We start from the raw sequence: 14280 nt of genomic DNA on the forward strand, positions 1-14280 counted from the left end.
ACATCAGACACAAAGACTCCATGAGCATACCGAATCTTTTTCCAGTTCTTTGCTTCATGGCTCATGAAAAACTGACAATGATTTTTTGTGCTTTATAGAAAGCTTCCAATTATTCCAATAATATTAGAAAATAAACAGAACAAAATATATAAAATCAATGACCAGCATACAAAAAATTTAAACAAAAATATGGAAAATCACATCTATAGAAGATAAAGAATGGATACTTTTAAACAATACCTCTTAAGGGAAATAATGGAAACAAACCAATTTTAACATAGTTAATAAAATTTGACACTTTATTATAAGAGAAATAGTATTTCATTCCAAAACTGTACATAGTAAAAAAAATTACAATTTCATCTTTTATAATTCTGAGGGAGTATGGCTAAGTTATCTTTAAACTGTCCATATAGAATCTGCTAAGTAAATAGCTGCTTCAAATTCTTTTGGACCAAACAGTACTATAAATAGATAAATAAAATATTGGAGAATATTTAAACTACTTTGTAATGGTTTCAAATAATTCCTAAGCACTACTTACAATTATTATTTTCAAAAATTTCCTTAGAATCTATCCCCTACAGGACCTCTACTAGCAATGATGTGATCCTAATTTCAGGTTTCCATACATACAATAAATTTAAGAAAACTTATTTCCTAAATCTCATCTTCCCCTCCTATTTTCACTCTAACAAGAGGAAACTGTTCAAGTATCAAGTTCATAGTCTAATTGTCAACCCCAGTTCAATCATTAAATAAATGTGCTTGACACAGCATAGGCACTCAACAGATGTCTGTTTCCCAACACACTTACTTAAAAAGTAACTAACTCAGTTACTCAGAAACTAGGGGTGAATTGCTGAAATATAAATCTAAACCCTCCTCCCTTTCTCTATTTTCTAAAAATCTTATAATAAACAAGTATTATTTATGCAATAAGAAAAATACAAAGAAAGAGAAAAAGGGAAAAGTGCAGGAGGAAAGACAAAAAAGAATTTTGTTTTCTCCAAAATATGCATTAGCCCATTCCAATCAATGGGCTTATCACTGCCCCTCAGGGATAATGAAAAAAGGACTAAAGAAAACGACTTTTAAGCTAATAAGCACTCTGCTTCCAACCACAAAACCAACTGTATTTTCTAAAACTGTTGTACAGATATCTATTCACAATCACAGCTGTTTGCTCTGTGAGAGCAGAAGTAAAATGCTTCTGAAGGAAAAGGCAGGACCAACTCTATACAAGGACATATTTACTTCCTTATCCAAAAGGATAAGGGGAAATCGTGTGAGGGGGAAAAAGTTGAGTAAAAAATATTTCCTTTCTCTGGATAGGTGAAATGTTTAACCTATAAACGTTTTTAACACATGCACATTCTTGCTTTTTCATATTAGTCTAAATAAGTGACGTTTAAGTATTAATGGCATTCAATTCTATTCAAACAAAGCAGGGTCAAAGAAAACAGTAATTGTAGTATCACTGTCAATCAGGCAACACCTATGAAACAAAAACATCTTGCCACCGAAGCCAGTGTTTACCTGATAAAGGTCTGTTATTAAACATGGGATGCGGGGGAGTGTCCTTTTCACAACATTTAATATGAACACTTATCTCCTAACCATCTACTTCAGTTGTTTATGAATACCAATATGGGAAAAGAAGTTAATATTTGTCCATGACACACAGTGTCAAATACTTAAATCTCAAGACAGAAATATTCCTGCTCAATCATACCTTTTTCAGCTCTTCTTTGGAGAACTTTTCATAAGGGTTATGTTCCAGATAGGAAATGTGCTCCGTATTATTGGTAGCAAATGCTACAGTTTTTCCTTTTTTATTTCCCAATGGTTCATAAGGGTGATGTAGAAGGTCATAATGAAGCATTGTGATCATTTCTTTTTTGATTAGCTCTTCACTTTTCTGTAAATCTGTTAAAGGTGGTTCTACATTTAAGGGTCTTAAAATAGTTTCATTTACCTAAAATTTTAAAACAAGTATAATTACGAAACATATCACTGCAACATACTAATGTTATTACTTGTTCTAGCATGAAAATAAATAGCAGTTATACATTTTCAAAAGAAATTCATTTTTTCCTTCCAAATTCTTATTTGTACCAGTGAGTGGATCTGGAAACTGCTTTACTATATATTCCAGAGAGTAAATAAAATTTTGTTTTATAGATTTTATGAATGATATATAAAAAAAAATTCACATAAAAAGAAACTTAAAACTTTCTTAGCCAAAAATTCCAACACTTACTTCTGATGGTCTTGGAAGATCTTTCTGGACAGCTTTGTGCATTCGTTTCATTTCTTTTACACGCTCTGCATCTCGTATAGCCTAAAAAATTACATATCCATTACTGCAGTTATAGAGTATTTGACACATTTCAATAAAGTTGAAAACACTTTAGTCTATAAGAACATGAATGTCCAAGAACTAAAGCTATAGACATCTTTAAGTTTGCAGAAAGGCAATATAAGGCAACAGAAAGTAGTCTATTTACTCTCTCAGTAAAATAGAAACTAAGAACTTCCAGTGTCTACTAGATCATTCTCCAAATATACATGGCTATATCATCAGATAATCATCCTTTTCTTGTCTAAATCAAAATCCTAAACTTAGAGGAGTGATTATTCCTCTTGCAACCCAATCCCTCTCTTCCACCCCAAAAGCTACTGATTTTTAGTTCAAAAAGCCAGCCAAGGAATGTATTGTTTCCTGACTCTCAAATTATGAAAGTGAGATAAAACATTAGAATCTCACACCATTTCTGAGAGTGAAAGTAACTAAGAGAACTAAACACAAAAAGTATTATCCTATATTCCCCACCAAAAAGCACATTCATATGATTTCCCTCTAAAATATGATTTCCATGGATGCCATTGTCATTCCAATTCCATGAAACAACTCAGCCTATAAAACCATCCTGAAATGGACTGTAGCAAGAATTCCAGAAAGGGGTCCTATGATCTCGGTTTAAGTTCAAGATTCACCACTTTCCAGCCGTGAGACCTAGGAAAGTTAACTTAATTCACCTGAATCTGTTTCCTAGTTTCTAAAATGAAGATAATACCTACTTACATCACTGGTTTATTATGTGCAAATGAGAAAAAAGTTAACTATAAAATACATTAGTACAAAGCATTACTAATATTATTCTGGCACACTCTAAACTTCCAAACCCACTTTTTTTTTATTTTACACTGACCTAAAACCATTTACTCGACCAATCCAAAATATACTTGTTTTTAAGACTGATCAGTTACTCCTTCTCTTGGCTAGAGTGAAAAGTAGTGTCTAAAAGACTGAGTATTTTGAAAAGAATAATACGATAGAGGGCATTTAAATTGCTATGTACATTTTAAGAATGCCTATTCAAGATAATGAGTATATTGTTAATAATTTGATTACATATCATTAATGATGTAATTTACTTTAGGGTAATATTTTTTTAATATTGAAAGAACTTTTAATTAGAGATCATGAGATATTTAATGGCCATTCTGCATTCTTTCAGCCTTCTGATATATTCAGGAACCTCACACTTCCTTTCCAGAACAATTACCAACCTGTTTTCGTGCATCCACGTCAGCAGCATCTTCAACATATGTATCATCTATTTCACGATCTTCCAGCTCCTTCTCAGCATTTTCTGGTAGAACAATTTCAAAGTCATTCTTAGGAGCTGGAAGGCCCAACAACCCCAAACGGAGGTGTTCACGAGATTCTCTTTCCTGTAGAAAGAATTGATCCTTCTCAATTCATACACATTAAGTATTCAACCAATATTCTATAAGAGTTTTAAAAAAATAATTAGCCTAATTTTAATTCTAGAAAATGTTCCTAACTTCAGAGCTGAGACAAGCTTTTTGTTTAATTTCTATTTCCATTTCTTCCCTACATTAAGATCAATCAAAACTTTAATTTGGAATCAGTGAAGTTACTCTGGGATATTCTAACAGAAGGTGTTGGAATTACCTCTGCAGGGGCAAAAAAAGTCCTTCAGGATTTCCATTTAACCCATTTCCCATTTAGAAAAAGTGTAGCTCACTGCCAGCATTAATTTAATTTTACATAAACACATTCTTTGAGGCTGAAGAAAATCTGACTGGTTTTCAATGTGAAAATAAAATATAAAAACTGTTCTTGGAGTTATTTCTAAACAGAACTTGTCTCTAATCCTAATATAACAGAAATGTACATAATCAGTATTTAATCATTTTTGTATGTGTGGTAAATTTCAAAGTACGAAACAACACAAAGCAGAACATCTAAGATTTCACATTTTCAGCAATTGAGAATTACTATATTTTTGTATATGGAAATACCACAAAAAACAGAATGCTATAAATAGAATGTCGTCATTTGTTTCCAAAGATTGTCGATATACTAGAGCGATGTGAAAATAAAAATAAAAACGAGATATATTGTGGCAAACTTTGGGTGTAAGGTTAGGGCTGTAATCTGCAAGTTATCTTGGGGTAAACGCTAAAGCTGCAAGCACCACCAGTGAGTATGCTCACAACAAACAGAAAATAGATAAAGAAAAACATTTCTGACACTGAAATTTAATAGTAAATGAAAAGAACAAGTTCAAAAATTAGTTTATCCTTGGACTAATAAAACCTAATCTGAAAAGATGCCTAAGAGTGACTGAGAATATGTGTGTCGGGGTGGGGGGGGAATGGATGTGGGTGTATGTGTGTGGGGGGGGTGTGTTTAATAGAAATACTAGATCATATGCAGGCAAAAAGAAAAAAAAAGGCCCATTGTTCCAGAGGAAATTGTCTGGTGCCCAAAGTTTTCTCCAGTACAGTCTCAGCTCACTTTTCCTTTCTCACTCCCCACTGGCTCCATTACACATATGCTAGATGCGAGAAACAGATGAGTTGCTAAAGTTGCTTAAAACATGCTCCATGCTTATTCACATTGTGGTCTCCATCTGGAAGAGCTGCCACCCACCTACTGAGCATACTTCTTCAGTGAAGGCTTTCTTCATACCCACACAACAAATGTTAATATTTCTTTAGCCACCCTAAGCATGTTAAGTTTTAGTCAGAGGGCTTACTTTGTTCTTACGTGACAATTATTTTTTAACTAGTTTTAGTACTGCCAACCTCTCCAGAGTATAAACTTTAAAACAATGGACATCTTTTGTCAACTTTAGATCCCCTAAAGTGTTCATGCCTTGCACACATTAAATTCTTCATTTAATTCTTATGTAGCTAATCAGAGTTGGCTTTAGTCGATATCAATTTGAACATTAAAAGAATTCTAACTAACCAAATCTATACAAGAAGTTAGAATTAAATTATAAACTGAAAACAGGCCAGTATCACTGGAACTCATTAACAAAAAAATCTCACAAATGATTTCCCTGGCATAGATAAGGCCCAGTAATGATGTAATAAAAGCAATAATGTGAGCAAAGCAAAACTGGAACTTTTATAATTTACCTTTCTATATCACCACGCAAAACATACAAAAGAAAACTTCACCAAAATCAGCAATAAACATCAAATTGATTTGGCTTAGAGATCTAGATTGTCTATCTAAAAGTACAGAGCAGATAGAGAAATCAAGGGTCAAAGTTTAATTTGAGGCATTCGAAACTAAAAATTTATTTTACAGAAAAAAGGTTTTAATAAGTGTATGATTCAAGAAAGTATTAGCAAATTATTAAAATTAAAATCATGAAAGAGACACAAGGAGCATCACTATAGGCATAATCAATATTTACAAACATATTAAGATAAAAAAAAGTAGGCATATGAGACCAAAGGTTCCCTTCTCAAGTACTGTAAATCATTCAACTTTTCTGACATCCACAGGTATACCTATTCTTAAGGTATATGTAATATGCACTGACAAGGGGGAAATTTTTAACTTGGCACCCATGAGGTATTTTTTTAAATTTTTTTAAAGAGTATTAAAAGGGAATTGATATGTACCATCTGCTTCACATAAGAGGGATCACTGTAGTCTGCCATTCCATCCTCAGGATTAATGTTTAACTTGTCTCGAAGAGGAGTTCTACCTGGGGTGGAGTTTACAACTGGTTTGGGAGTTGTCCCACTCCGGGGAGTCAGCCCTTCAGATCCATGAGAGGGAGTCCTAGAAAAACAAATTCTAATTAATAAAAGTGCTCTTTTTATTTGTATTGTGCTTTCAAATGTTTTTCACTTAAATTATTTTACAAATAAAACAAATAGAAATTCAAAAATTCTGTCTTCCTACCTGGTTTTAGGTTAGATCTCTAGGTTAAAATAAAGGTTTAGCTCAGCTAACTTAGTATTTACATACAGCATTCTTATTTTAATGACTTCCATTAAACTCACTACATTTGACATGTTCTTGCCTCCCTAAAAAAGGTCCACCAGACATTATTTCAACTTTTTCTTGACACATTAGGGTGGCTAAGAACATACATACAATGGGCATAGAAGTGAGCCACCACACTCACAGGCTCTCTGTTTGAGTTCAGGGTCTTCACCTGATAATCGGCATCGTCCTCTGCATATATAGCTGTTCACTATCACAACATTATCAGTGTGCATATTTTAAGTAGTTCCCCTCTTTACATTTTATTTGGAACCAAACAGCAGGCTTTAAGAATCAAATCTAAATATGAACAGTTCTGAGTGAGAGCTAAGAGAATCTCTTAGGAATAAAATCCATAGATTTTGCAGCTTAAATTTTAATTGTTCGAAGCTTTTTTTTGGGGGGGGGCGGGGGGCAGGGTTCTTACTTCCTGTAGCTTGGCTGTGTTCCAGATAGATGGTACTGCCAGACTGCTGTTCCCCAGGGGTGAGGTGAAGTGTTATCATATAAGACATGGTCCCTGCCCGCAAGGAGCTTACAATCTAGTTGAGAGACAAGACACACACAGGAAAAAAGGGATTAGGCTCTCTTACAAGCCTTGCAAGAAATGTTAACATATATGGATTTGGCTGCCACCGTTTCATGATCTTGCTGTCATATACAGTTTTAACAGTCTGAGATGCTTCTCATTATAAACAGCAGGAGAACATAGCCTAACATTTAAGATTAAAAGGAAATCTTGACTATTTCCAACCTTTAAAAGCTAAAATTCCATTTTAATACGACTTGCTTCTGTTAAGTTTATATCTTTAAAATTATTCTTAAAAACACAACAGCTTAAAACAAAAAGACTGCAAAAAAATACTGAACTCTGAAATCTAGTTAATGATATGCATGAGGAAGTGTTTAGGGGTGAAATGTACTGATACCTGCAAGTTACTCTGAAATGCATTAAAAAAGACAGACTGACGGATGGATATGTGATAAAGCAAATACAGTAAAATGTTAACAACTGTACAATCTAGGTGATGGATATATAGCTCTTTGCTTTACCATTCTTTCACCCTCTCTGAATGTTAGAAATTTTCATAATGAATTGTTGGGGGAAGGCAACATTAACACATACATAAAAAGGATTACAATTTTGTGCTCATTTCAGCAGCACATACACTAAAAAAGGATTACAATTTTTATTAAATTCACCAAATGATCATTAACAATGGACTGATTTGCTCTTTAAAATCAGATAAAAAGTATTTAGAAACGAGGTGAAGGCATCAGAAACTCTGCAAAAAGAAGGAAGCTCCATATAGTATTTAACTATTCCCTGGATACTATTATGTTATTTACTACTGTGAAAAAGGCAAGCTGATCACTTATTTCCATTCTGTTAATGTTACTAAAAGCAAAAATGTCCAAGACCTCAGATTCAAGTTTTTTTAAAACAGAAAACATTTATCTACAATACCTGAATGGGGTAGAAAGAACTGTGTTTGGAGTCTGTACAACCTGCCTCTGTGGAGTCACACCTGAGAAGTCACTCTCGTGCAATGGTGTGTTAAGTCCACCTTTTAACGGGGTATCCACATTGGTGAGAGCCATAAGGTTCTGGGCTTCCTGAGAAACAAGAAAATTAAAAAAGTGTGTTTTAACAGTTCAGACAGAAAAGCAGAATCCTCTCTTCTAGTCTTCTATACATTTTCTCAGTGAAAACCAAGAGAGAAAATGACTACTAGACCATGGCAGAATTCAATACTTCCATTCCTTCTGTCGACCTACACATAGCAACTAAGAAGTTTAAAAACAAAGTTTTATGTGTTAAATGCTCCTGTGGCCTCACATATGAAATTACCATTACCCAAAAACTTCTATTTAATGTGCCAAACCTCTTTATAATTGTAAGTAACTAAGAATTCAAAGTTCCCCATGTCAGTTTAAGCTAACTGTCAGAACACCAAATCTTTAACCTAGCTTTATCACTAATTCTTTATTTAGTCTTCATCAGCCTCTCAGTGTCTTCAGACTCTCCTAATGGGAAGTTAAGACACTACCAATTGGCCTATCCACTAAGAACTCACGTGGGCAGGTTCCTTTCTGATGTCTTCCTTGACCTTTTGTAGGCAGGACTGACTATACTCTCTTTAGTCCCTCCACTATAAACCTGCATTCATTACTATCACTGCATCTATAAGTCTCTTAATCCCCAACTTAGGGTCTGTGAAAGGCTGTTATTTTTAAAGATAGACACTACTCTCTCTCTCATCTCACATGCTCATGTCGTAATTCATCCTTCCATCAAGAAGTGGAGTCTATGTTCCCTCCTCTTGAATCTATGTGCACTTGTGACTTGCCTATAACTAAGAATAAAGCAATAAATGACACTGCTTAATTTCCAAGGCAAGGGTAGGAAAAAAATGCAGCTTCCCACCACACTCACTACAACATTCACGTTGGAGCCCTGAGAGGCCATGAGAGAAGTTCAACTCTCTCATGCCACCATGCTGTGAGAAAGCCCACAAAGAGAGGCCACATGCACATTCAACTCTCTCATGCCACCATGCTGTGAGAAAGCCCACAAAGAGAGGCCACATGCACGTTCCCAGGTAAGAATCCAACCCATAGCCAGCATCACACATAAAACATGGAAAAATGATGATTCCAGGACCTATTCATCAAGTTACCCCCAAATGCTAAGTCTTTCTAGCTGAGGCCCTAGACATCATGGAGCAGATCCAAGCCATTCCTTCTACGCCCTGTCTGAATTCTTGACCCAAAGAAACCATGAGCATAACAAAATGTTTTAAGTCACTAACTTTTGGGGCATAATGAAGATAATTGAAGCAAGGCTTATTTCATTATTCAGTATGTCTTTATTCATGGAAAGAACCTTGAATTTCATATTATCAAAGTACTTTGTGTGTTCTTTTTACTATTCTAAATACAAAGCATTTTTCTCCATCTAAGCTCCCCTAAGGCTGTCCAGTTTTACACCCTCCAGGCAGGAAACTGGAAGCTACTTACTTCTCTGGGGAATCTGACTAATACAAGAGAAAAGATCAAGAAATACTGACATCAAGAATTCCCCAATGAAATACCCCAGCCAGCTGAGCCTTCAAACCCAGAGTCAAGAAGCCCACTCCCACCAAGGAGCTTCTACCTTAACTGCCCCACCTTCACCCACTAGATATAGGCAGAGAGCTAAAGCTCAAAAGATACTTAAGGAAACATCTCATATGAAAGACAGAATAAAACTAACAATAATTATGCAGAAAAAATAAAACATAAAAAGTACATATATAACCTCAGAGAAATAAGAAGATATTCATAAATAGAATAGATCTTTAAAAAATTAAACACATCTAAGAAAGAACACTTAGAAATTAAAAATACGACAGTAGAAATTTGAAAACCAAATAAAGGTAAAATTCAGAAAATCTGTTCACACTAAGTCAATTAAGGCAGACAACCTGAGAAAAACAAACAAGAAAATTTGAGGTTTATAAAGAGAACACATTAGTGAAAGGGAAGAAATTTTTTTTTATTTCAAAATAATTTCCCAGAATTGAAGGCCCTGAGTCTCCAGAATGAAAAGATCCACCAAGTACCTAGCATAGTGATTGAAACAGAACCATACCAACAAGAAACATGCTTGTGAAAAAGAGAAGATCATATAAACTTCCAAAGAAAGAAAAAAAACAGGTTTTCTATTAACAACCTAAAGGGCACCAGAGAGCTCAAGAGCAACAATGGAAGTCAGAAGACATTGGAGCACTGCCTTCAAAACTGAACAAGAACCATTCCAATTCGGAATTCTACACCCAGTTATACTCCCAACCAAATAAGAAGATAAAACAGTAATTTACAGATATGCAAGGTCTTAAAAATTCCATCTCCCATGAACACTTCCTCAGAAAGCTATGGAAGGATTTACTTCATTAACAAGGGAGTAAACCAAGAAAACGAAAGGCATGGGAGCCAGGAAAGAGGAGATCCAAGGGACTTTCTAGGGTGACAGTGAAGGGTAATCAAGAGAAGGAACGATAAACAAGATCTTAAGAGTAATCAATCCAGACTAGAACACTGAGAAGTTTTGGGAAAGACTTCTTCTTAAAGATAAGAATACCTAAAATTTGCCCATATTACAGGAGATTTACACAGTTAATATAAAGTCTAGAGTAGAATCAGTGCTAAGTAATCAGAAAATTAGCAATAACTGTTAACTCAAAAAAAAAACAAAATACTGCACAGTGAAGTAATTATAAGGCACTCTGTGGCTCAGCACTGAATATGGTTGCAATAGTCATAAGATAAACTATGAATACGGAGCTATCCAAAATTATGACATAACTGTAATGAAAGATGAGAGAATGGAAAGAAAATGTAGGCATGATAGAGACAGAAGTTATAAAAGAGCCAAATGTTCAAATTCTGGATGCAAAAATGTCTAAAACTAGGAAAAAAAAATCAACATGTTACCAAGTGTCTAAGGTAGTAAAAACAAAGTTGTAACTGAAACCTCTAAAGAGCAAGTAATGCGGAACACCACTGTTTTCTTACTAAGCCTTTTAAGACTATTTGGCTCCTGGATCAAGACCTTAAAATTATTTCTGACTATCTGAGAAAAGAAAATTATTTCTGACTATCAGAGAAAAGAAAATAAGATATAAGGATAATAAAAGACTCCACAGTGTTTTGTTACGGTCTCCGGCATACAGACACCGTAAGAACGCACAGAGCTGTATACCTCGTGTGTTAAGGAGAGAGAAGGATGGCAATACTGATGGCAGCCTATGCTGAGCTAAGTACAGAAATACAAGGAAGTTTTAAAAATTACTGACTACACACACCTGCTTTCTTTCTAGGATTGCTAGGTAACATGAAATTTTAAAATGCTGTGCTTTACTGATAGATTAATGAAGGCCGAAGAGCTGGCTTCAAAAAAAAACTATGACTTAATGTAGAAAGGAAACCACCTAATTACTGAATCTGCTGATTTAGCTTCCGTACTATAGAAATCTCTAGGATCTATGTATTCAGGCCCCTAGGATCTATGTATTCAGGAACCACTCAAGTGTTCATCTTCATAATACTTTCAAGAACAATAAACAAGTGAAAGGCTCACTCTGCTATATGACAGCTTACCTGCAGAATTCTGTCCTGGGAAGCTGGCGTCCGTGGTGTTCGAAGAGCAATGCTGTTGTTGGTGACATTGTACTCAGACAAAAGAGTGCTGGAAGCAGAGTTTGTTATGCCAGATTCCTCAGCAGTCTGACGTGCAATTTCACTTGCTTGGCCTACTTTCACAACTTCCTGGAGTTCTGCATCTGAAATCTAAAAAGACAGTTATCACAGTAAGCAATATTTTAACCAGAGAACAACACAGCTTAAAGCTTCCATATTTCAGAAAGAAATATCGCTGAAACTGTGTGATGAGTACCCAGGGTTCACGGTACTACTCTCTTTACATTTTGTGGATTTGAAAATTTCCATAATAAAGTTTTTAAAAGTCTTTCCAATATAAGGGGTGGGGGAACTTCATGGTATCAAGCTGCAAAGTCTTGCATGTATTTCCATACTGAAATTCTTTTAAACCAAGCAATATATTAATATAACAAAAACATAAAACAGTGTTTGTACAAAACTCTCATATGGGGTATGACTGAAAACCAATTAAAATATCAAACACAGAGAATCCACTCAGCCACAAGATCCCTAAGAAAATAAATCAAAATGTGTTATCTTAGTAATTTTACCAAAATAAATATCCTAAGGATTACCAAGAAAAAAAAAGTAACAGGCAAAATCTCAATTTAAGAAATATCACAGGAATGGCAGCATATGACAAAATTATTCTGTTTGTGAAGAATCTTGTATTGCTGCAGCCAGAGTATTCATTTTGAGAGAGAAACTCTTCTGGCCTCCTAAGTCCATCTCTCTGCTCCACTGAACTATCCAATTCTACAAAGCTGTATGACTCAAAACAGAACTCTCCTGTAGCAATCCATCAATCGATTCCTTTTTCATCTACAGAGTCTTTAAAAAAAAAGAGAGCTTATTCAAAATTCCCATGTTTCTGCCCAACTATAATTAAGTCGAAGGAACAGAGCATGTGATAAGCTGACTGAGGGAATGTTCCCCTCTCTCTTCTCTGTGACTCCCACACCAATTTTCACTGCTATTCTCAAAATCATATGACACAACAAAACATTTCCTAAAAGAAAGCAGCCTAAGGTCCACAAAGCCAAATACCACCTTTATCCTGGGTCAACCACAAAAGAAAGACTTGAGAAATTGCTAAGAGCTGACAATTACTTACTAAACCATCATGTAAGCGGTTTAAGGCCTGATATAATTATGCAGAGAAATTGTTGCTTATTTATCATCCTGTATCACAATGACTTATCTTTATGTGGCTCACTGTGAATTCCTTAAGGGTACCCAGCACCTAGCAAAAACTTGGGATATAAGCCCTCAAACATCTGTTGAATATATGATAAGCCTATGAGTTCACACAGTGAAAAAACTGCTTTTATCATAGTACCTGAGGAGCAGGAAGTACTAGTTTGCTTCTCTTTTTTGTAAATTCAGAAACACCACTAGTTTGAAGAATAGCTGATGGTAAATCAGACTCCTTTTTCCTTTTCAAATGCTGTTTGTCTTTTTTTCTATCTCTTCCTTCTTTTTCACTGTCATGAATTAAGGTAGAGATTTTTAAAAGTTACATACAGATAATGACATTAAAAGCCATATAAATACACATACACTTTGAACAAAATAATTCCATTTCTAAGAAAAATGCTAATAAACTGACAAAAACTATATACATTAATTTGTTCCTTACACCATTACCTACCCACTATATTCAATAGAAATGCAGACTTAGAATAGTAAAAGAATTATTAAGAAAATAGGATGTATTAAGTAATTTAAGTATTAAATATTAAAACTATATAAGTATAAAAACTATGACAATAAGCTAAATGTTGCATATAACATTAAAAGAAAAACAGAACTCTTCTATATCATATTCAAAAATATATGTACACATAAAAGAAAAATAATTATGTGAAGGGGATGAAATTGAAACAATGAATTTTTAAATTTCCCTGTAAAACTGTTATTCAACTGTTTATTATGATTTTTTAAATTCACTATATTTTTTAAAAGGATATTTAAGTCCTGATAAATTATACCAAAAAGTTGTCAGGAAGTTTAAAGCCAGGCTCAAGGCCATCTTTTAAAGCTCCATAAATGCCTCCTTCCCTTCTGTGCATCATCCTCTTCCCCATCTAGTCTATACCTTCCAAATGATTAGTGTTCATCTTCAATCTCTCTATTTGTAAAAGCTACTTAAAGCAAGGTCCTAATTTGAGAAATAAATAGAGTATATCCAAGAAAATCCTATTTCACAGTGGCTAATAACTGTTGTTTAATAACACTTCATGTCAATAGAAATGGAAAGTAAGAGAGTAAAAACTAAAAATCTTTGACAATCATAAAAGGTTCTCTCCACAGTATTCAGATTGTAGAATTAAAGAAACTCTAAAAATCTCTAGAAATAGGCAAAATCTTCTGCATCCTAAAACCACCATTTTATAAAAGTATATACTTATCCCTATTGAGTGAAAATTTTAGAATGTATTAGTAGTTTTCTTTTAATCTTCATTTTAAGAAAAATAAAATAAATTTTTCACTAGAAAAGACAAAAAGAATCAGACAAGAGTTTGACAGATTCCTTCAGGCTATTAGTAAAACAATCAATCTATTCACAAATGTACATAAATCTTAAGATTATACTCAGTGAGTAGACATTTCACTAACAGCCAAGTGCTGACATTTCAAGAGATATAAATAGTAATCTATGCTAAAAACAGGACAGCCCAAGTCATTGATTTTCTCAGAAAGGTGAACTCATTAATAAATAGAAGGATATGTAGGCCACTGTGTTCTAA

General features: G+C 34.2%; 1 protein-coding gene across 1 annotated transcript in view; it reads right to left on the reverse strand.

Annotated features, from left to right (window-relative positions):
* CDC5L (cell division cycle 5 like) overlaps positions 1-14280 on the reverse strand; it is a 38263-nt gene that overhangs the window by 12746 nt on the left and 11237 nt on the right. Inside the window, exons 7-13 of the mRNA XM_006926485.3 lie at positions 12870-13014; positions 11471-11659; positions 7797-7945; positions 5959-6121; positions 3577-3741; positions 2264-2344; positions 1736-1978 (exon numbers count right to left, since the gene is read on the reverse strand). Of these exons, the coding sequence (XP_006926547.1) occupies positions 1736-1978; positions 2264-2344; positions 3577-3741; positions 5959-6121; positions 7797-7945; positions 11471-11659; positions 12870-13014 (1135 nt within the window). The remainder of the gene's footprint in view (positions 1-1735; positions 1979-2263; positions 2345-3576; positions 3742-5958; positions 6122-7796; positions 7946-11470; positions 11660-12869; positions 13015-14280) is intronic.

The sequence above is a fragment of the Pteropus alecto genome, unplaced genomic scaffold (genome assembly GCF_000325575.1).
Source record: "Pteropus alecto unplaced genomic scaffold, ASM32557v1 scaffold7, whole genome shotgun sequence".
Taxonomy (NCBI): Eukaryota; Metazoa; Chordata; class Mammalia; order Chiroptera; family Pteropodidae; genus Pteropus; species Pteropus alecto.